Source organism: Bos indicus, chromosome 10 (genome assembly GCF_029378745.1).
Source record: "Bos indicus isolate NIAB-ARS_2022 breed Sahiwal x Tharparkar chromosome 10, NIAB-ARS_B.indTharparkar_mat_pri_1.0, whole genome shotgun sequence".
NCBI lineage: Eukaryota > Metazoa > Chordata > Mammalia > Artiodactyla > Bovidae > Bos > Bos indicus.
The window spans coordinates 80,810,510-80,834,353 of NC_091769.1; the positions used below are offsets into that span (position 1 = coordinate 80,810,510).

Consider the following 23,844-nt stretch of genomic DNA (forward strand, 5'->3'; position numbering starts at 1 on the left):
GTGAGAATTTTCTTTCCAGTCCTTACACTTTGTATTTTTTTTCCTGCCCTACTGTATGAGTGGTGATAGTAGGCATCCTTGATTCATTCCCTATCGTAGAATGACAGCTTTTAACATTTTCTCATTGAGTATGTTGGTTGCATAGCATCATCGACTCAATGGACATTAGTCTGGGCAAACTCTGGGAGATAGTGAAGGACAGGGAAGCCTGGCGTTCTGCAGTCCATGGGGTCTCACCTAGTCGGATATGACTTAGCAACTGAACACAACAAATGTTATCTGCAGTAAGGTTTGTTTACAGATTAAATATATTCAATTCTATTCTTGGTTTCTTTTTCTTTTTAATTTATTTGGCTGTGCTGGGTCTTAGTTGTAGCACTTGGATCTTCCTTGCAGCGTGTGAAATCTAGTTCCCTGACCAGGGACCAAACCTGGGCCCCCTGCATTGGGAGCACAGAGGCTTAACCATGGGACAACCAGGGAAGTCCCTATTCTTGGTACTTAAGATTTTTTATGTTGTTTTGTTTTTCTGGTCGCTTGTGTGATCTTAGTTCCCTAACCAGGAAGTGAACCCAGGCCCTTGGCAGTGAAAGCATGGAGTCCTAATCGCCAGACTGCCAGGGAATTCACTAGAAGTTTTTTTTTTTTTTTAAGAATGAAATATTGTTGTTGGAGCAACATAGATGGACCCAGAGGATACTGAGTCAGACAAAGGCAGATATTCTAGGATATCACCTAATATGATACAAATGAATCTATATATGAAACAGTAATAGATTCACATACATAGACAACAAATCAGTTTTCTATTTAACAAAGGGAAAAGGGGGTGGAGGAGGGATAAACTAGGAGTGTGGGATTAACAGATGTAAATTGTTATACATAAAATAGATAAACAGCAAAGGTTTATTATATATCTTTTAATAACCTATAATGGAAATTAATCTGAAATATATATATAACTGAATCACTTTGCCCTACACCTGAAACTAACAATTTTATAAATCAATTATACTTCAACTTTTTAAAAGTTTTTTTTAATCATGAATAGTTGTTGAATTTTATCAAGTGCCTTTTCTGCATTTCTTGAGATGAGTATGTCATTTTTCTCCGTTAGTCTGTTGCTGTGATGAAATACATTAATTTTCAAATTCCTGGAATAAACCCAACTTGGTCATGATGTCTTATTCTCCTTATACATTGCTGATTTCATTTTGCTAGTGTTTTTTAAAAAAATCTATATTCATGAGGGATACTGGCTTATAATTCTACTTTCTAGAAATTACCTTGTCAGAGTTTGATTAAAGTATGAGGCTGGCTTCATACAATAGGTTAGGGATGTTCATTATTTTTGTGTTCTCTGGAAAAGTTTGTGTAAGATTGTCAATTCTTTTTTCCTTAAATGTTTGATTAAAATCTACTGGTGAAACCATCTGGAATTTTCTTTTAAGGGAGGTTTCTGAATTATGAATACAATATTAAGATAGTTTGGAGGCTATTCATGTTTCCTATTTCTTCATGTCTGTTTTGATAAATTATATTTTTAATCTAAATCTTTTTTTTTCAAAATTTTAAATTACAGATGTATTGTTTATAATATCCTCTAACAATTTTTTTTCCCTATCAGATGGATATGTGAGGACGGCTCCTTTTTCATTTTTGACATTGCTTATTTGCTTCTCTCTTTTTTCTTGATTACTCCTTCCATGTGTTTATCAATGTTATTAGTCTTTTCAAAAAAATCAGCTTCTGGCATTGTTGGTCTTTATTGTTTGTTTGTTCTATTACACCAATTTGTGCTCTTCATTATTTCTTTTCTTATACTTGCCTGAGTATAATTTGCTATTCTCCATCTATTCTTCAACCTACTCTAATCTGACATCCTATCATACTGCTGCACTGAAAGTGATGAAGTTGATGGCTTTCTTGTTTTCCAATCCAGTGGACACCTATTTGGAATCATGTTATGCTAGCTCTCCAGAGCATCTGTGTAATTCCTGCACGAGACATTCTCTCTGGCTTTCATGCCATCACACTCCCCTATTTCCTATCTTACTGGTCTTTCCTCTTTAAAAAAAAATTGTTTAATTCATTTTTATTTTTGGCTGTGCTGAGTCTTTGCTGCCGCGCAGGCTTTTCTCTAGTTGCGGTGCAGGGCTTCTCGCTGCGGGGGCTTCTGCTGCTGCAGAGCACGGGCTCCAGAGTGCATAGGCTTCAGTAGTTGAGGCACATGGGCTCAGTAGTGGCAGCTTCCAGGCTTCAGAGCACAGGCTCAATAGTTCATGGGCTTAGCTGCTCCAAGACATGTGGGCTCTTCCTGGACCAGGGATCGAACCCATGTCTCCTGCATTAGCAGGTGGATTCTTTACCACTGAGCCACCAGGGAAGCCCCTAGTCTTCCTCTTTTTCCTTTTCTGATCCCTCTTCTACCTCATATCTAAATATTGAGATGACTTATGCTTGGTCTCTTCTGTCCCACCCCAGTTCAAACTCAGATGCCTACAAGGTCCAGATAAGAAATGTCAGTGAATGATGTAGAGTGATTGTTTTGCATTTTTGAAGGCATAGGAATAGTTTTCAATTTCATAAAGAAATATGTTCCCTTCCTTTTTTCTTTAAACACAAGGTCTATGATCTATTTTCCATTTTCCTATTTTTGATAGGGACATGGACTGAGAAATATTTCTCTGTATTGGAGAAACAGTGGTTTACAGCTACAATGATAAATAGGAAATGACAGTTGGCTTCAGTGTTGAGAAGACATTATGGTGAATTAGAGAATTTGTGTCTTATGTAAATGAAGAAGCTGCTGTTCAGTTCAAGCCAAGTGTTGCCAGATTGTCCAGTTCTTTAAAAAGAAACTCAACATAATAGATTTTTTAAAATGTGAGCTCCACTAATTTAAAAGTTCTGACACCATTTTTAAAATGTGGAGACCAAAAAAAAAATATTAAACATATCTGTGGGTCAGCATCTCTAACGTATGTCCTCTATATTCTTTTTCTAAGGGATCTCATGTAGTTTTGTGGCTTTAAGTGTCATGATAAGCTGAAGACTTTCAAAATTAGAACTCCAGCTCTTTATATCCATCTATCTGCTTGAATCCTCCCTTGAATGTCTAATAGTCATCTCAGACTTAATATGTTCCTAACAGAGCTCTTGATTTTTCTTCCCACACTTGTATTATCCCTAGTCTTCTCCACCTTTAAGATTAAAATCAGAGAGACATCCTCCCCCTTACAGGTTGTCTAACAGAAGTGATATGATTGAAAATCAGACACAAACAGGCAGTTATAGAATGTTAAGTTTCTTTATTGGCAAAATATATGGAAATTCAAAGAAGCAGTTATAGAAAGCAGGAAATAACACAGCATTCTCCCAGATAGAGGTATGTGTTTCCAGATTCCCCGAGTTACCCATGGTGATGTGCAACTATGGATAAATTCTGTACAAAATGAGGATTCTGCCATGCTTTAGAAGCTATTATTGCCTTTCTCCTGGAGGCAGGGGATGGAGATGTTAAATATCTTTCTGACCCCTGACTCTTGCCTGATTTTTTCTGGAGTCTCTGACTATAGACAACCTTGCTTAACAGATGCAAATAATTAGTGTAATAAAGACTGAATGAAGTGAAGGTCATTTTCCCAAGAGCATCCCTCTGCAGGCCTAGGCTTCAGGCTTGCCTGAAGTCACCTCCCTTTTCCTTACTATTAACCCTTCCCTTCCATTTAGGAAGTATTACCAATGCTAGCTCTGAAATAGATTTTACATCGTCTACATCTTTACATCTCCTCTATTTCCCTCCTAGTCCAAGCCTCAAGTATTTCTTATCTGCACCTTTGCAATGCCTCCTGACTGGCCTCCCTACTTGGACTCTTATATACCTACGATCCCTTCTCCACAGAGTTAGCAAAGTGATCTTTTAAAAATGCATGCTTGATCATCTCAGTTCCCTGCCTAAAAAAAGCCTCCACTGCATTGTATAAAACCAAGATGTCTTAATTACTTATGTGTTCTTAATGACTCACATTCTTTCGCCTCTCAGCATCTCTCATTTTGTCTCCTGTTCTCTTTCCATCCTCTTTCTTACTATTTTTCAGCCTCACTGGGCCTTCATTCTGTTACCCGAATGGACAAGCTCATTCCTGTCTCAAAGCCATGGTCTAATTTAACTGATACATTAACTCCACAGAGGGGGTGCTCAATGTGTGTGCACACTAAGTTGCTTTAGTCGTGTCCTCTTTGCGACCCTATGGACTGTAGCCCCCCAGGCTCTTCTGTCCCTGGGATTCTTCAGGCAAGAATACTGGAGTGGGTTGCCATGCGCTCCTCTAGAGGATCTTCCCAACTCAGGTATCGAACCTGCAGCTCCTGCATTGCAGGCAGATTCTTTACCGCTAGTTAACTTTGTTCCAGCCCATAAATATGGTTTCAGATTCTTCTTTGCTCCCTGCTGCCATCGTGGGGTCATTTAAAGAATCACAGACTTTTCCATAATCTCTAAACCAATTCTAAGTAAATCACTGAAATATGGGAAAAGTGTTAGAAATTTTGTTTACAATGATTGATGGCATCATCCATTTAAAATTTTTGCTCTTGTGTTTATTCAATAACATCTATATCATTAGTATAGTACCACATTTATACGATTTAAAATGCATGTGTATATTTATTGTGTAAGTCCCAAATATTTTTTATGAGTTGACTAATCCAAAAAGAAGAAAAAAGACATTGACCACTGGATTGCATAAGACTAACAAAATTAAAATATGGTGTATTTTTTTCCTATTAAATATAGCATTGGTAAACCAAGAATTTCATTGTTTTCCATGGGTAGTAAGTGATGTCAGGGCAAAAAGATGTTGGCAGAGGATGAAATATAAGAAATTAAAACTAGATAGCTTATTCTTTATGTCAAATTGATTCTGCTAGAAGCATTATTCCTCCAATTATATATTCAGTATAAATTGGGTACCTATTGGAATCATAAACATTTGGATTCCTAGTGGAAAAACCTTAATTATCATTCAGTAGATATTAAGCACAATCCAGAAACAGTATTAAAAAGATAACTTATCTATCTATTTAATGTATTTTAGACAGTGGAACTTGATTGAAAAGATTTTCAAAGATCCCTGGCCTTAGGAATTAGCAGTGAGTATTATATCAAATTAGCAGTGCTAACGGAGGAGGCAATGGCACCCCACTCCAGTACTCTTTGCTGGCAAATCCTATGGACAGAGGAGCCTGGAAGGCTGCAGTCCATGGGGTCGCTAGGAGTCGGACACGACTGAGCAACTTCATTTTCACTTTTCATTTGCACGCATTGGAGAAGGAAATGGCAACCCACTCCAGTGTTGTTGCCTGGAGAATCCCAGGGAGGGGAGCCTGGTGGGCTGCCATCTATGGGGTCGCACAGAGTCGGACACGACTGAAGCGACTTAGCAGCAGCAGCAGTGCTAAATATTAGAAGTGGAGATTTTCTACTTTTTCTTGGAGAAACCTTATATTATACAGTGAGGGAATTATGTACTAATAAAAAAAAAAGGTGATTTGGCCACATCCAGGTGAATTATTATAGAACAGGAGCCAGTAGTTGAATTTCTTCTAGATCTTGTTGACTTTGGCTGAGCCCCAAGAAACAGACACATTGGAGATCAAACTGACCTGGTTTTATTTGAGGATATGGAGTAGCGCTCACTGATAAAGCAGTGCCTGAGAAGGGAACTCCTAAAGCTTTTGTGAGTTAAACCATGGTTTTACTTAGCATAGAAGTAGAAGCTGAGGATGAAGTCCCTCCTAATTTTATGATTCTTGATCTAGACTATTTCTTCTACATTCTACAGATTGGGAAACTCAGGTTCCAGTTCTGACTTTGCCCCAATTTCTCCGTGTTTAGGCAATTTACCTCATTTGTAAGCCTTCCCTTTCTTCTCCTGAAAAATGAGAAGGATTGAAATTTATTGAATGCTTAACTTGGGTTCCGTGGATAGCTTTAGGGGGCCTTGAATTAATGTGAGTTTTGTATGTAAACTTTTCTAGGAATAATTTCCTTAGCTGTAAGCATTTTCTCCAATTTATCTATTACTTCAAAAAAAACTAAATCAGTTAATATGTAAAGTTATTTTTATCTCTTAAGATATAAGCATCCTAGCTTATGCTCAGTATACATTTTTATGAACAGCTCATGAACATAAAATGCTGAGAAAGCACTTTGTGCTGCAAGGATTTATTATATTGGCAGGTACCCGCTTATTGTTAGTACTGTATTTCCTGCCTCTCTGTGAAAATCAGATCTTCAGCCCGTGATGCCCTATAAATGAGTCAGTTTACTAGCATGCATGTTAAAGAGTCTATGTTGTATTCTCATTTGGCACTCATTTCCTTAGCTTTTTAAAACCAATGTGTCTCACATGACTGTGCCAGTGTGTGTGTTCCAGTGCTCCTCCAGGTCAGCTGGTCACTATTTAAGGCCTGCTCATATTTCAGCCCTCAGGAACCTGTTTAGGCTGCTGCTTCGGAGTCCACTGCATTTGTTAGCAAAGGCTCATCCCTAGGTTTGAGCCAGACTGGTCAGCTCTTCTCTCGGGGAAGTCAAGGATGTGCCTCTCAGACGCTTTTGCCGCAGTGCCATGTTGTTCCTGGTGCCATGCTGGGTGTGAATGTGGCCCTGTTTTCCTCTGTTGCAGGTGAATTCCGAAGGCAAAGCCAGTCCTTTGTCACTCCTTCAGATGGCCTCTCCAAGTGGCTTCTGTGTCTTGGTTCGCTTGCCCAAGCTGATCTGTGGAGGAAAAACACTACCAAAAACATTATTGGACATTTTGGCAGACGGCACAATTTTAAAAGTCGGAGTAGGGTGTTCAGAAGACGCCAGCAAGCTTCTGCAGGATTATGGCCTCATCGTGAAGGGATGCCTGGACCTCCGCTACCTGGCCATGAGGCAGAGGTGTGGTTTGTATGAACACTTGGCTTCCTGTAGCTGTGGGGCGAATATTTTAGCAAAACTTGTAGGTCACTAAGACTCAATAACGAAGCCTCTAAAATTCTTTAGAAGCTTAGAGGCATCCGAGATGCCTATTGAATTTGTGAGGAAATACTCCACCTTCTGGTAAAACTTTAGCTACCTAGAACTGGTCTTTTTAGTGAAACATTAATAAGGTGTCTCTATAAGCTACAGGTTGTAAACTGATGAGCTCCTTGGGCAAATTAGAGTTGCAGATTTTTTTTTTTTTTTTTTTTGCCTGTATGATATTTGGGGGAATTTAGTATAAGTCCAGAAGATTTAATGTAAAAATCTGTATTTCTAGCTTCTCTTGGGTGATTTGACTACATGAAGTCAGTTCTGGGTGGTAACAGTTGGCGGGCAGCACTGTCCTCTTTAGATGAGCGTGTTTTCTTCAATTTGCCAGAGTCCCCACCTCTCCTGCTGTAACCCCTGACTCATCCTGATAAACATTTGAACGTACAAACCATGCTTTAGGCCAAAAATAATGAAACCTAATGCTGCACTGAGAGGAAGAGATTGTCCTTTCCCTTGGCATTTTATTATTAGGGAAATTCTACCTTCTTTTAAAGGTATATTTTCATGTATATTTGTGGTCCACATTTTAATAGTGTGAACTGAAACAGCCTTTATCCCTGACTTTCTCCATGGCACTGATACTAAAAGTTTGGAGGATTTGATAAATCAAGAGAAAGCCTGATTAAAATCTATGTTTATCATAATTTTTTTAGTATTAAATAAAATTCTATTTTGGCTTAGTAAGTAAAACTCATAAAGTGTCAATTTTTTCTAATAATATATTAAAATATTTACTGTATAATTTTTTTTAGCTCTGTAAAAGTATTTGGAGTTTACCAGCAAAAGCTGCTTTTCATCAGGCCTTCCTCCCCCTGGCACTGGCTCCCCAGAGGTGCCTGTCGTGGTCCGGGTGTGGGTTGGAAAAGAATTTTTCCAAACATGAGACAGAATGAGAGGGAAATTAAGTTTATTAGAGTGGGAGACGCTGTTAATGGACCAGCTCAAGGGAACCGACGTTGATTGGGGATCCTTAGTCCACTTTTATACCCAGGGTACAAGGAGTGGGATAGGGGTCTTGCGGGTCATTTGCTGATTGGATGAGGTACGTATACTGGGTGGGGGGAAGATTAAGGCAAATACCTCCTCCCTATGGGGTAGGAGGGGAGACAGGTTATACTGCTCCATTAATAGTTACCTCATGGGGGAGGGAAAGGCAATAAGGGTCTGATTTTTCCATTCCTGCTTTCCAAGACCCTCCTTGGTTTTATCTGCTCTTTTGTCCTTGGGTCACCATAGTGCCCACAGTTACTGCTATTAGAGGACGTGTGTATAGTGGCCAGGAATTGACTCTGGAGCGGACTATGTGGGTGGGAGTCCCCATCTTCCTCTTACCAGCTGTGTTACCTTTGGCAAGTTCCTGAGCCTCACTGTTCCTCAGTTCCCTTGTCTGTAAAAAGTAGAAATAACAATATTCCCATCTCATAGGATTGGTGTGAGGATTGAACAGGTTAAACTATGTAAAGAATTTAGAAATAGTGTTTGACATATAGTCAGAGTGCTGTGTAAATTTCAGTCATCATCCTTATCATTACTACCACCCTCAGCACTATGATCATTCAATTGGTTTGTCCTTCCAGATCACTTTCTATCCATTTACAGTCCTCTTTATGAGTATATGGGCTTCCCTGATGGCTCAGCGGTAAAGGATCTGTCTGCAATGCAGAAGACATGGGTTCAATCCCTGGGTCAGGAAGATCCCCTGGAGAAGGAAATGGCAACCCACTCCAGTATTCTTGCCTGAAAAATCCCATGGACAAAGGAGCCTGGAGAGCTACAGTCCATGGGGTTGCAAAAGAGTCAGACACGACTTAGCAACTGAGCACACACCCATGCATTGTGAGTATATAGAAGTTATAAGTACCCTTACTTACACGGCTAAATGCAGAATGGCCAAGTGTCAAAATAAAAATTTGGCCAAAGTGGAATATTACTGTAAACTTCTCTAGATATAAGAATGAAGCATTCAGCTTTTTAATTTTTAATGAAATCTTACAAAATTTTAAACATTCTTTATTATTGAATACTTTAGTAGTAAAATATAAAAATTTTGACATTATAGTAGAAGAAATTTGACATTATACTTAACACTTTTAGCTATAGGTTGTCCCTGATGTCGGCTGTAAGAGGTTGATACTTTCATTTGACTTTGGAAAAGAACAAAAATTTTCTTGGTAATGCTGTTCTCTTTTCTTCATGCTCTTTGCTGCTGCTGCTAAGTCACTTCAGTCATGTCCAACTCTGTGCAGAAGATAATTCTTTATTGAGACTGTTGTGTATGATTCTGGAATCTTTCCTAGTGAAACTTTGAAGTGGCAAAGATGGCCTCTTGTTTTTAATTCATCCTCAAAAAATGTGAAGCTTGCCCAAATATGACATTTGAAAAAAGATTAATGACCTAAATGGAATTGAATTAATAAAAACCAAGTGCTATCTTTCAATGAGGGTAATGATTTCAAAAATTACAAAATACCAAGGCTTGATAAATTGGATAGATGTTAAAAAGATTGAAATAAGGATTTTCCTGGTGGTTCAGTGGCAAGAATCTCCCTGCCAATACAGGGAACCCAGGTTCAGTCCCTGGTCCTGGAAGATCCCATGTGCCACAGAGCGACTAAGCCTGTACCTCACAACTGCTGAAGTCCACTTGCATAGAGCCTGTGCTCCGCAACAAGAGAAGCCACTGCAGTGAGGAGCCTGCACACTGATGCTAGAGAGCAGCCCCTGCCCGCAGCAACTAGAGAAAGCCCATGCTCAGCAACCGAGATCCATTGCAGCCAGAAATAAAATTTAAAAAAATAAATAAAATGAAAAAGGATAAAGTAAGTATTTACTGTCATGGAAGGAGGTCCCCAGTGCGTTAAGTGATTGAGCAAGTTTCAGAACAACACCGAGCAAATCTAAAAAACTGTATCTGCTCTTCCATCTAGCCACCTCTTTGCTTGTTTATCTGTAGAATGTGTCTGCAAGGGCCACAGCATAACTCATAAGGGTCATTATTCTTGAGGCGCGGAAGTGCGGGGGTGGAGGACTTTTACTTTTCACCGATTACTCTTCTCTGTTGTCTGTATTTTTAACGATAAGCATTCATTTCTTTTATAGTTACTATTATAAAGGAAAACATGAAAAGATTTTAAAGAGAAAGTAGTTTGTCTACCTCAAAGTCTTCATTTCCGTGAATTGAACCGTGACCTTATATATTTTACTTAAGTATATCTGGATCTTATTAAACTTTTTAGTCAGTGCTGCTGTTAGGGGGTGATGAAATCCATCAAGTTACTGCTTGTTTTTGTAAGGAAAGACTTCCTTTTCTTTATCATTATAATGATTTCATTTTTCAGAGTAACCGAGGGAGTCCTGTATATTTTAACACTGACGGGAACCTCATCTCCTAGCTTCCTCTAAAACTTCTAAGCTCTCACCTGGTAACCAGGAAGTCAGCTCCACTTGTGTAGACTGATTTGTTCTTTTTATTTTTGGACTGATATATTCTTAATTTTACATTAACCTTTATTTGAACTCTCCGATCTTTGACTAAATTAATTTTTTTTCACCTCCCTGCAGCTATTTTAATCAGAAAGTGTTAAAAGAGTAGAAGATTATTTTATTTTATGGTATCTTCACTCCCTCAGTGAAGGATCATATTTTTCAAATTTGAAAAATAATGCACAAACACTAGCCAATTCAAATGTAAAAAATGTAAGGATTTCTGATCACCCCAAACCCTACACCTAGAGATAGCATCACTAACATTTGACTAATATCTTTCTACTTAACTCTTTGTGCTTCTTCTCTCTCACATACCTAGAGTCACATACACACATTTATTGTGTACTGTATATATATTAATACAAAGAGTTCATAACATATGTTTTCTTTCATAATCTCTTTTTACTTCGCTAATATGTCATGGACGTCTTTTCACATCAATATAGATCCACATCCTTATTTTTAACAGCTATATGGAATTTAATTGCATGGATATTTAATTAGTCTTCTATTGAGGGTGTTAGATTGTTTCCAGTTCTTTGCTACTATAAATAGTGCTGTAATGAAGATTGTTTTATGTACATTTGCCTGAGGATAATTTACTAGAAGTAGAATTATCAAATCACAGAATATTCCTGTTCAAAATTTTGATAGCTAAAAAAGCCTTGACTATGTGGATCACAACAAACTGTGGAAAATCCTTAAAGAGATGGGAATACCAGACCACCTTACCTGCCTCCTGAGAAATCTGTATGCAGGTCAAGAAGCAACAGTTAGAACTGGACATGGAGCAACGGGCTGGTTCAAAATTGGGAAAGGAGTCAAGACTGTATATTGTCACCTTGGTTATTTAACTTATATGCAGAGTACATCATGTGAAATGCTGGGCTGGATGAATCACAAGCTGGAATCAAGGTTCCTGGGAGAAATATCAACAACCTCAGATATGCAGATGAGACCACCCTAACGGCAGAAAGTGAAGAGGAATTTAAGAGCCTCTTGATGAAGGTGAAAGAGGAAAGTGGAAAAGCTGGCTTAAAACTCAGCATTCAAAAAACAAAGATCATGGCATCTGGTTTCATCACTTCATGGCAAATGGATGAGGGGAAAATAGAAAGAGTGACATGCTTTATTTTCTTGAACTCCAGAATCACTGTGGATGGTGGGTGCAGCCATGAAATTAAAAGATTGCCTGCTCCTTGGAAAAATGGGGAAACCTAGACATTCCTAGGTTTATGACAAACCTAGACAGCATATTCGGAGAAGGCAATGGCGCCCCACTCCAGTACTCTTGCCTGGAAAATCCCATGGATGGAGGAGCCTGGTAGGCTGCAGTCCATGGGGTCGCTGAGAGTCGGACACGACTGAGCAACTTCACTTTCACTTTTCACTTTTCATGCATTGGAGAAGGAAATGGCAACCCACTCCAGTGTTCTTGCCTGGAGAATCCCAGGGATTGGGGAGCCTGTTGAGCTGCCGTCTGTGGGGTCGCACAGAGTCGGACACGACTGAAGTGACTTAGCAGCAGTAGCAGCAGCAGCAGACAGCATATTGAAAAGCAGAGACATCACTTTGCTGACAAAGATCCGTACTGTCAAACCTATAATTTTTCCAATAGTCATATACAGCTGGACCATAAAGAAGGCTGAGTGCTGAAGAATTGATGATTTCAAACTATGGTGCTGGAGAAGACTCTTGAGAGTTCCTTGGACAGCAAGGAGATCAAACCAGTTGATCCTAAAGGAAATCAACCCTGAATATTCATTGGCAAGACTGATGCTGAAGGTGAAGCTCCAATACTTAGGCCACTTGATGGGAAGAGCTGACTCACTGGAAAAGACCCTGATGCTGGGAAAGATTGAAGGCAGGAGGAGAAGAAGGTGACAGAGGATGAGATGGTTGGATATGATCACTGACTCAATGCACACGAGTTTGAGCAAACTCTGGGAGATGGTGAAGGATAGGGAAGCCTGGTGTGCTGCAATTCATGGAGTCACAAAGAGTTGGACACGACTTAGCAACTGAACAACAAACAACATTTATTGACAAACTTTTTCATAAAGATTGAACAAATGTTCAGCTCACAAATTTTAGATTAGACTGTAATTCTTCATGTTCCACAATACTAGATTTAGTTATTTTTAAAGATCTTCATAATCTGAGAGAGTTTAAAATTGTATACACTTTTTGTTTTATTTGATGTGGTAAGATTGAGTATCTCATTTGTTTATTGGCCATTTATATGCCTTTTTTTGATTGTCCTATTCTTGTCCTTTGCCCATTTTTGACACTTGATTTTATTTATTTCTTGTAGAAACAATTTGCTCTCTAATGGGCTTAGCCTGAAATCACTCTCTGAGACTGTTTTGAACTTTCCTCTTGACAAGTCCCTTCTGCTTCGCTGCAGCAACTGGGATGCTGAGAATCTTACTGAGGACCAGGTACTTCTCTTATCAGAGTAGTTGAAGAGTGGAAGAGTCATTGCTTGTAAAGTATAATTATTTAAAAAACTCTAAGCCTCAAAATGATATATGTTGGGTGGAAATGCCTTAAAATAGCCTCCTTGATGATACTCAAGATAAATGCTCTATAATAATGTACATGCTGCTTGAATAAAAGGGTAAGACTCCCTGTTCTTTCTTTTTTTTTTTTTTGAGCATTTACTATATGCCAGGGATTTCAGAAAAATGTAAAATTTTTATCATGAATAAAAATGCATGCTTTAAAAAAACAGTGTTATAAGACTTATTATAAGGAACAGCAAGTAGTTCTCCTGCCTTCCTCCCCCATTCTTAATTGCTCTTCCTTCTTTTCAGAGGCAACCAATTTCATTTTTTTCTGATAATTATCATTATATTTTAAAATTGCATGCATATATTACTCTTTCCTTTTCTACATATTATTTTCTCACTTCTTGCTGTGGAAATCGTGATTTAGTGCTCTTGCAATTCCTGTATCCCCAGATACTTATTCCCTCCCCCATGCTCCCAATAGAGGTAAATCGTCATTTTTATCAGATTAATATCTACTTATATTGATATTATTTATAGCTGCTCCACATAGTCAGTTGCAGTTAAGTATTTTTCTTATACAACTCTTTGATTTCCCAGGAGTAGTAATTCATATTTTCATTTGCTTAGTTTTCTGTATACCTGTTAACTATGTCTACTCCAGACTCTCCTCTGCTGGTTCAGACACAGTCAGGTAACTTAGTCATTTAAGTTTCCCTTGGAGCTAGCCCTCGAGGAGTCCTTGGTCTTCCTGTTGCTTTCAGGACCGGTTGCTCTGTAGCCCTGCCTGCCAGACTCTCATCCTGTTTGTGTTTACCGTCAGAGTGGGAATTCTCATCACCTCTCTGCTATAGCAGGTCCTCTGTTTTACAGATCTTGTCTTTTTACTTTCTTGTCCTGGTGGAGTACATTGAAAATAGCTTCCTGAGAAAAGGAGAATGAGAGGTTAATTTATGACGCCCTGCACATCTGAAAAGATACTTGTTTCCTCTCTGTTAACTGATGCTTTGGCTGAGGATAGCATTTTAGGGTGGAAATCATTTTCCTTCAGAACTTAGAAGACAGTGTTTCTTGTAGCTTCCAGTGTTGATGTTGAGTATGTGACTTGTTTTTCTTTCTGGAAAATCTTCTTTATTCTTAGTTTTTAAATTCATGATGATATACATTAGTGTGAGACATTTTCCCCTATAGTCTTAGAATTCAGTGGACCCTTTCGATCTGGAAGCTTATGTCTTTCAGTTCAGGGAATCATTCTCATAACATTTCTTAGGAAATTTCCCTTTCTTTTGTTTCTAGAATTCATATTGTATATATATTGGATCCCTTGAATTAATCTTCTTATTGTCTTAGTAAAATGTTTTCTCTTTGATTTTCCATCTCTATATTTTTTGTTTTATCTTCTGGGAAATTTCAAGTTTATCTTTCAATATGTCACTCAAATTTTTAATTATCCCTATTGTTATAAGAGCTTCTGGTCTTCTCTGAATATTCACCTTTAAAATAACTTTTCATTTTTGTTTGATAATATCTTCTATTATCTTAGAGTATTGAAGGTTCTGAAGTTTTTTTTTTTCCTTCCTGAATTGCGTCCTTTTCCTCTGAATTTCTAATTTTAAATGTTTGATTTGGTCTTTGACTTTCATGTTAAAGATTTTTTTTGAAATGTTTAGATCCTTGCGTATCCATTTTTATTTATGAAGGAGACATTAAAGCACCAATTGAATCTACTGGCCAATTGAATCAAGTGCCAATTGATGAATGAATAATAAAATACAGTATATCCATACAGTAGAATATTATTCAACAGTTAAAAGGGTACATGCTACAACATGGATGAGTCTTGAAAACATTATGCTAAAAAGTGAAAGAAGCCAGTTACATAAGATCACATGTTGTATGAGTTCATTTATATGAAGTGTTCAGAGCAGGCAGATCTGTAGAGACAGAAAACAAATTTGTGGTTGCTTAGGACTGGAACAAGTAGGGGATGACTGCTAAAGGATATAAGAATTTTTATTGGGCTGATGAAAATGTTCGAAAATTGATATGATGAAGGTTGCACAATTCTGTAAATATACGAAAAATCCTGAGTCATGCAGCATCTCTAAAAGACATATTTGGGACAGTTGGAGACATTAGAATGCAACCGTGTATTATTGTATTTTGTCAGTGTTATAGTTCTTGGGTGTGACAGTGGTGTGCTTATGTAGGAGAATGTCCTTGTTCTTAGAAGATATGCACTAAAGTATTTAAGGATGAAGTATCATAGTAGCTGCAACTTAATATGGAAATGTGTTCAGCCAGAAGAGAAGTATTTGGTGTATGTGTATAAAGAGAGAAAGCACATGTTGGCAGCTGTGAATGTTAGTTGCCATTCTTTTCTGTAGGTTTGAAACTTTCAAAATAAAACACTGGGGAGAAAAGGTTAATTGCCACCAAATTTGAAACCAGATTTGTGATCCATATTGTTATGAAAATTCAGAATTTCCAGAGACTCTTATTCATTCAAAATGTTTATTTTTTTTTAAAATTATAACCATAATGACATTTAAAGAAATGGAATGAGAGCACAGCACATATAACCAAATTTTTTTGACTAGTGGGTTTTATTATCAGTAACTATAAATTATAATCAAATGTCAGTAACTGTAAGACTTTTCTCTCAGGCCACTCAGTTTTTCCAGACATGAATCTTCTAGTCTTCTACCCAAGAAGTATAAGCCCACAGCCTATATTCTGGTAGCTGAGTGGAAGAGGTGGTGCTGGTTATCTCATTATTTAATATGTAGATTTTCCCATAATCCCTCTTTTGCCTGATGACACTTTGCCCCCAACCTCTGCCACCCCTGATATTACTAGGTCCAGATCCTCTGTGATTTAGCCACTATATAACGTACACCTGTCAAAACCCAAACTCTGTACACTGAGTAAAACAAAGCAGTAATATGAGTTGATTGCAGTAACTCATGGGACCTGGTACTTCATTTTTTTTTGATTGCTAACTAATACTTCATTGTATGGATAGACCACATTTTGTTTATTTGTTCATCATTTGGTAGAGTTTTGAGTTGCTTTCCTTTTTCTAGGCTGTTATGAATAATGCCACTCTGAATATCTGTGTATAAGTTTTTATGTGGACATACATCTTCAGTTCTCTTGGGTAAATAACCTACAATGGAATTGCTGAGTCATATGATAACTTTATGTTTAACTGTTTGAGGAATTGCCAAACTATTTTCCAAAGTAACGGTATCATTTTATAGTCCCACCAGCAATATATGAGGGTTCCAATTTTCCATATTGTGTTTGGTTTGGTTTCAATTTATATTTCCCTAGTGACCAATGATGCTGAGCATCTTTCATGTGCTTATTGGCTAATGTTATATCTTCTTTGGAGAAATGTCTATTCAGATCCTTTGCTTACATTTTAATTGTGTCGTTTGTTTTTAAATTGTTGAGTTTTAACAGATCAATGTGTGTGTATGCATACATATTCTTTATATATTCTGGATGCTAATCTCTTATTAGATATATAATTTATAAATACTTTCTCCCATTTTCTGCAAATTTTCCTTTCACTTACTTGATGGGATCATCTGAAGCATGAAAGTTTTCATTTCGATGAGGTCCAGTTATCCATTTTTTCTTTTATTCCTGATGCCTTTGCTGTCATATCTAAGAAATTGTTGCCTGACCTAAAGTCATGAACACTTACTCTTATGTTTTCTTTGAAGAATCATATGTTTTAGCTCTTACACCTAGGTTCATAATTCATTTTGAGTTAATTTTTGTGTGATGTCTGAAGTAGGAGTCCAAATTTGTCCTTTTGCATGTAGATACCCAGCTATTCCAGCACCATTTGTGCTGGAATTTCAATTTTCAATTTTCAATGCACCATTGAAAGTGCATTGGATTCCTTATCATTTGAAAATAATTTGTTAAAAAAGTACTCTGCACTCTTCACATTCCAACACCTTCTTTTCCAAGACTGCTTGCTGACAGATATGTAGATGGTTAAGTCTATGTGGAAAATTTTATCCAAATTTCTTTTTCTAGTATTCTGGGTTTTTTTTTGTTGTTGTTCTAAAAGTACACACAGAAAAAAGATCCATACTAATAGTGTTATCTACCAGGCTTGATTATTAAAGGTGAATTAAAGGAATTTTAATTAAAGTCCTTACATGCTTTGTTCAGTTCAGTTCAGTTCAGTCGCTCAGTCGTGCCTGACTCTTTGCAAGCCCATGAATCGCAGCATGCCAGGCCTCCCTGTCCATCACCAACTCCTGGAGTTCACTCAAACTCACATCCATCGAGTCAGTGATGCCATCCAGCCATCTCATCCTCTGTCGTCCCCTTCTCCTCTTGACCCCAATCCCTCCCAGCATCAGAGTCTTTTCCAATGAGTCAACTCTTTGCATGAGGTGGCCAAAGTACTGGAGTTTCAGCTTTAGCATCATTCCTTCCAAAGAAATCCCAGGGCTGATCTCCTTTAGAATGGACTGGTTGGATCTCCTTGCAGTCCAAGGGACTCTCAAGAGTCTTCTCCAACACCACAGTTCAAAAGCATCAATTCTTCAGTGCTCAGCCTTCTTCACAGTCCAACTCTCACATCCATACATGACCACTGGAAAAACCATAGCCTCGACTAGACGGACCTTTGTTGGCAAAGTAATGTCTCTGCTTTTCAATATGCTATCTAGGTTGATCATAACTTTTCTTCCAAGGAGTAAGCGTCTTTTCATTTCATGGCTGCAGTCACTATTTGCAGTGATTTTGGAGCCCCCAAAAATAAAGTCTGACACTGTTTCCACTGTTTCCCCATCTATTTGCCATGAAGTGATGGGACCAGATGCCGTGATCTTCTTTTTCTGAATGTTGAGTTTTAAGCCAACTTTTTCACTCTCCACTTTCACTTTCAAGAGGCTTTGTTAGGAAGAGCTATTAATAAAATTAATAGTTTTGACTACTTTTATTTATGACCAGCTTGCCTGTGCCTAGTTGCTTGAGAGAATGACTTACTATTGTTAAATACATAAATTCCAGAGATGGACCCTTGTGACTTTTGATCTGAGGTCCATGTTTGAAGCTGTTTTTCTTGTTTTACACATCGTATTGATGTGTACAGCAGTTTGCTTCTGATCAGTAGTCACACAGGCCTCGTAATGAATCTTGGTGTTAGTTTTTCTAGATGATCACCATTTCCAAAGTGAAATTCATGTACTAGCTGTCAGACCTGTGATAAGTACCCTACCCCAAGCTGGAAGAAAATGTGTCCAGCAGGTTTGGGCAGATAGAAGATAGAAAACAGAAGATAGAAGACAGATAGCAGATAGAAGGAAACTTCACTGATTTGTATAGATAGGAATTTCAAGCATGTAGAATAAGTCATTATTTTATCTATGTTACATGAGGGTTCATTATACCATTTGATTTTTTTTGTCTAGTTTTAATTTTCTTTGGAATGAAAAGGTGTTAAGGAGTAGATGGTGCCTGAGTTACTGTGCATCTTGAGTTAGAATCTGGAAGCGGTCTCTTGTCTTTGACTTTGAACTTGCTCTCTCTGGTTCGCCTTCTGGATTCTACTGATCTCTGACTTTTCTCTTCAGGTAATTTATGCTGCCAGGGATGCCCAGATTTCAGTGGCTCTCTTTCTCCATCTTCTTGGATACCCTTTCTCTAGGAATTCGACTCTAGAAGAAAACGATGACCACATTGTCTGGAGAAAAATCTTAGAGAAATGTCAGGATGTGGTAGATATCCCATTCCGAAGTAAAGGGCTTAGCCGATCAGGAGAAGAGGTTAATGGGGAAGCAACAGAATCTCAGCAGAAGACAAGAAATAAGAAGTCGAAAGCTGATGGAATGATGCCAGGCAACCAGCAAGGGAGAGACCCCAGAAAACATAAAAGAAAGCCCCTGGGAGTGGGCTATTCTGCCAGGTAACTGAGTTTTTCTGTGTCTGGTAGGTTCAGTTCCACGGCCTGCAGCAAAAGGCATGATGCTTTACCCTGGGTCTTGGAAGAAGGCTCTCCAAGGATTTTTATTTTTCCTTTCCTTCAGGGACATTTGGAGCTAGCCTTTATTTGTGTACTTTTCCCTTTTATTTACCCTTCTACTGTTTTATTTTGAGCAGTGGAAATGAGGAGTGTTTAGCCTAGCTTCGTCACTGACCTCGATACAACCTTAGATCTGTATTCTATTATAGATGAGAAAAGTGAAAGTGTGGTCACTCAGTTGTGAACACTATGGACTGTGGCCCTCCAGGCCCCTCTGTCCATGGGATTCTCCAGGCAAGAATACTGAAGTGGGTTGCCATTCTCTTCTCCAGGGGATCTTCCTGACCCAGGGATTGAACCTGGATCCTCTGCATTGCAGGCAGATTCTTTACCATCTGAGCCACCAGGGGGTATAATTATTATTCCTTGCTTGCTTCAGGAGAGCAAAGTAACATGAAGTGCCTCAGACTTTTCAGGAGAAATGCATCATCTGATTTCTTACTCATTTGGTATTTGGTTATTTAGAATGGTATCCAGGCCCTAAACTTATGTTATTCTCTAGTCAATGAGAATTTTCCTGTACAGCTTATGTCCCTATTGCAGAATGATGACTAATAAATACTTTGGAGTGGAAGTTTGGTTCCTCTAAGCAAAATGCCTTTAGGAATTAGATGATTAGAGTGAGGCGAGTATTGCGTATGGGCCAGAAATAAATCCACAAGGCATTCATCATTTTAGCTTGAATTTTAATTGACTTGGTTTAATCAAGGGATTACAGGGAAGTTTCTTCATGTTCTGTTCCTGCTTGCTTTGATGGTAGAACCATGTAAACACTAATTTCCCAATCTATAAATATAAAAACTAATGGTATAAACTAGTTCACTTTAATTTCTCTTTCCTAGCCCATTGTAGATGGAGGAATAAACATGGTTTCTCACCATTTTTTTTTTCCCCCCATAAATGTAACGTATGACCCTATGAATGGCTTGGGTCACTCAGAATATAGGAAGGTAGCTGATACCTTGATCAATAGTTTGCTCCAAATTTTAGATTTCTCTCTCCCTTCCCCCCAGAAAATCACCTCTGTACGATAACTGCTTTCTCCACGCTCCAGATGGACAGCCCCTCTGCACTTGTGATCGAAGAAAAGCTCAGTGGTACCTGGACAAAGGCATCGGAGGTTTGAGATTCAGCCGTCATGTTTGATTTATAATTGGGAGCATGTGGGTACTGACTGGAGTGGGGCTGAGATAAGGGAGGGGGTTGCGATGCATAGAAGGCAGAGAGCCCTAGAGACACGTGGGATGGAGCTGTTCAAAGCCCAGAAATAGTGATCTCTGCCCAGAATACAGCAGAGAACCACTGAGGTGGTGCTTCTTCCTGGGGGAGAGGTGGGCGGGCAGTCATGCTCTAACGCTGCCTCTTTCCTCTAAGAGCTGGTGAGCGAAGAACCTTTTGTGGTCAAGCTGCAGTTTGAACCTGCGGGCAGACCAGAATCCCCGGGAGACTACTACTTGATGGTTAAAGAGAATCTGTGTGTGGTGTGTGGCAAGAAAGACTCGTACATTCGGTAAGTGTCCAGCAGGGTGGGGCTGCCCTCTTGTCTGCCTCTGATGGAAGTAGCCCTTCAAGCCACATGCAGGGCCCTCGGCGGGCTTGGTTGAGGCTGCCCCTTTGGCTTAGAGACTTGTCCCCAGGGGGCATCTCAGTGTCCCCGAGAGCTTCGACACTCTGCCTGGCCTTGCTGTAGTGGTGCCTGCCACGACCCCCTGCCCCCCACCAGAGCCAGTTTTTGGTTTTCAGAATGAAACACGCTTGTCAAAACAGTTTGTCATGAAGAGAGTCGTGCCCTTTTGCTCATGAAGGAACGGAGACCAGTTCCTTCAGAAGCTGCCTCTCTGTGTCCTTGCGATCCTCCCCTGAGTGGCTCACAGGCTTTGTGACCCTGGGTACATCAGTATCCAGGTGACCTGAAGGCACCCTCTGGAATAGTCTGAGATTATTCTGCGTCAAGGTCCCCAGGCAATGAAGGTGACGTTACCACTGGGCCCGGGTACACAGACACCTGGGCTTTCTCCCTGGCTACTGAGGAGTGGTAACTCACTTGGCTCCTATCTCTCCTTGCAAAGTGAGACAAACAGTTGTGGTGGCCAGGAGTTTTCCCTGAGAGCTTAGTTTTCCTTAGAAGACAGTGATGGACTTCGATGAATAACCAGGGAAATAATTTGAGAGTAAAGGATTCTTCAGATGAAGGACACGGGCTCTTACAGGTCACCAGGCTTCCAAAATTTCGGGAGTAGTGGTTACCTGCTGCGTGCTTTGAGAGAGTTATTTTCCAGATGTTAAAGGCCATTAGAATTTCTTTTCATTTCTCAGATACTTTTCCGTTGGGGAGCACAGCCTTCCCAGAGGTGGCTATTAGCCTCTTCCTACCCCTGGCTTGCCCGAGGAGTTGGGGAGCCGGTGGTCTGCGCTCACTTCAAGGAGAGGGGGACCCAAGGGCCGTAGGCAGGTGGGTGGAGACTGGACTAGGTAGTCGGGCCTTTACGTCATGGCTGTTGGGTTGCGGGGCCCCAGCTCCTCAGTCGTGTTTAGGCCCAGATCAGAATCCCAGTGGGGCACCTGCCGACTCCGTGCTCCGTCTGTGTTGTCGGCTAATGCGCGCTGCCTTGTGCCGGCTCCCTTAGGAAGAACGTGATCCCGCACGAGTACCGGAAGCACTTCCCCATCGAGATGAAGGACCATAACTCCCACGATGTGCTGCTGCTCTGCACCTCCTGCCACGCCATCTCCAACTACTACGACATCCACCTGAAGCAGCAGCTGGCCAGGGAGTTCCAGGCCCCCATTGGCTCCGAGGAGGGCTTGCGCCTGCTGGAGGATCCTGAGCGCCGGCAGGTGCGTTCGGGGGCCAGGGCCCTGCTCAACGCCGAGAGCCTGCCTGCGCACCGGAAGGAGGAGCTGCTGCAGGGGCTGCGAGAGTTTTACCGCACAGACAGGGTCACGGAGGAGATGCTTCAGGAGGCAGCCAGCCTGGAGACCAGGTATGATCTGCGGTCCTGCTCAGAGGGGAGTGAGGACTGGGCTAGAGTCTTTACGCCAGCTGCTCGGTTTGAGTGCCTGTACGGCAGAAGCAGGTACCCTGCGGCAGCCTCGGGCTCACCCCACTAAGTCTGTGTGGCTCAAAATAACCAAGCACCTAGGACAGAGCAATCTGTTTGCTGATTAACTTTCTAGAGGAGACTTGCCTTCTGTCCTTGACCTTTTAAGATCATATCCATATGTCCAGCCATTTTCATAATGAGCAGGAGAGTTCAAAGGCACTGGAGTTGAACCTTATGCATTCTCTGCAGAAGGAAATCTTCTGGTCAGCACATAAGAGGAAAATCAGAGTCAAGAAATACCCCTCCAGTCTCTGGAGTCGCCTGTGAAGTACAGTGTGTGTGGTTTTGCATCTTTTCCCGTATCCAGGTCGGTGGGAATTGAGACACAGCGGTTCATGTTTCCTGTCTCTAACCTGCCCTCCAGGGTATTGGCCTGCTGAATGGCATGTTGGCCAGGATTGCTGTTAGTATTTAAATTACTTTTTATGTTTTTACTTCCTTGCTTGCTTTCTCTTTCCCCCTGAGTACCTAGTCGAATTCATTGAATTCATATCATTTAATTCAGTGTCCCTAGATGAGAGGCATTTTATAGTCCTGAGAAATGAATGGCAACATGGCCCAGATGATAAAAACTCTGGGCTGCCTATTATAGTTTGCTTCCCAACTTGTCAGTTCTTTCCAGGGATTGAAGTAATTGATAAGTTCACAAGTCCTGATAGTCCTGCTGGTTGCCTATAGTGTTTTGTTATTTTTTAAAAATACCCCCATAAACTTAATTATAGCAACAAATATTTATTGAACAAATTTTTATAGATATGCTAATCTATTTAGCCCAGTTAATAAACTTTATATTAATTGCCTTAATTATTTCTTATAACAACCCTGTGAGGTAGGATTTAGATTTCTTATTGGTTTCTGCTAACATTGTATCCTGTATTTTTTTAGATCTTTCAAGATTTAAAAATTATTCTTAAGACTATTTTCCAAACTTTATTTTAGATACCTCAAAATTAAGGTTAAGATTATATTACAAATTAAGGAGACAGGCTCCTTTAACCAGTTCCCAAATGTATTTCCTAAAACAGCTACATTTCCCCTTTTGGTGACCAGCCTATCTAGTAAATTCATCTTGCTGCCTTGGATGGGAGGGTGCTGGGCTTGGATGTCTAGGACCAAGAAGAACAGCTGTTTGAGGGAAGTTAGGCAAGTTAATGGTATGCTTGTGAGCTAAATAAGAAAATGCCCCACAAATACCTGGAGGGCACGAACAGGCTTGACGGGGAGGATTGAGAGTGGGCTGTAGACGCAGGGAGAAGAACTGAATCCCAGACAGAGAAAGCCTTTCATTCACAGGAGCTGGTGGCACTGTTCACAAGGCATCTTAGTGAGAAAGGAAGCAGGGCTTCATCTTCTCATTAAACAGCACGAGCTGTGCAACTGAGCAACCACGGTAGCATTTCGTTGTGACCAAAACACGTCTTGTGGATGTGGTTTGGCATTTCTTTGTATGAGAATGAAGGCACCAAAGAAATATGTCGCCTTTATTTTACATTCAAGTATTACACTGTGATGAAAACCCGGAACACGTGGGCTGATGGAAGAGCTCATATAAAGACTAAGTATCGATCAGAATGAGTAGCTTAAAAGAAGGGCGAGGGACTTCCGTGG

General features: G+C 39.9%; 1 protein-coding gene across 5 annotated transcripts in view; it reads left to right on the top strand.

The window, feature by feature from the left end:
* EXD2 (exonuclease 3'-5' domain containing 2) overlaps positions 1-23,844 on the top strand; it is a 60,713-nt gene that overhangs the window by 28,101 nt on the left and 8,768 nt on the right. For all 5 annotated transcript variants that reach the window (XM_070797760.1, XM_070797764.1, XM_070797762.1 and 2 more), the window contains 6 exons: positions 6,690-6,946; positions 12,882-13,008; positions 18,684-19,015; positions 20,146-20,252; positions 20,507-20,642; positions 21,760-22,116. In XM_070797760.1, the coding sequence (XP_070653861.1) occupies positions 6,690-6,946; positions 12,882-13,008; positions 18,684-19,015; positions 20,146-20,252; positions 20,507-20,642; positions 21,760-22,116 (1,316 nt within the window). The remainder of the gene's footprint in view (positions 1-6,689; positions 6,947-12,881; positions 13,009-18,683; positions 19,016-20,145; positions 20,253-20,506; positions 20,643-21,759; positions 22,117-23,844) is intronic.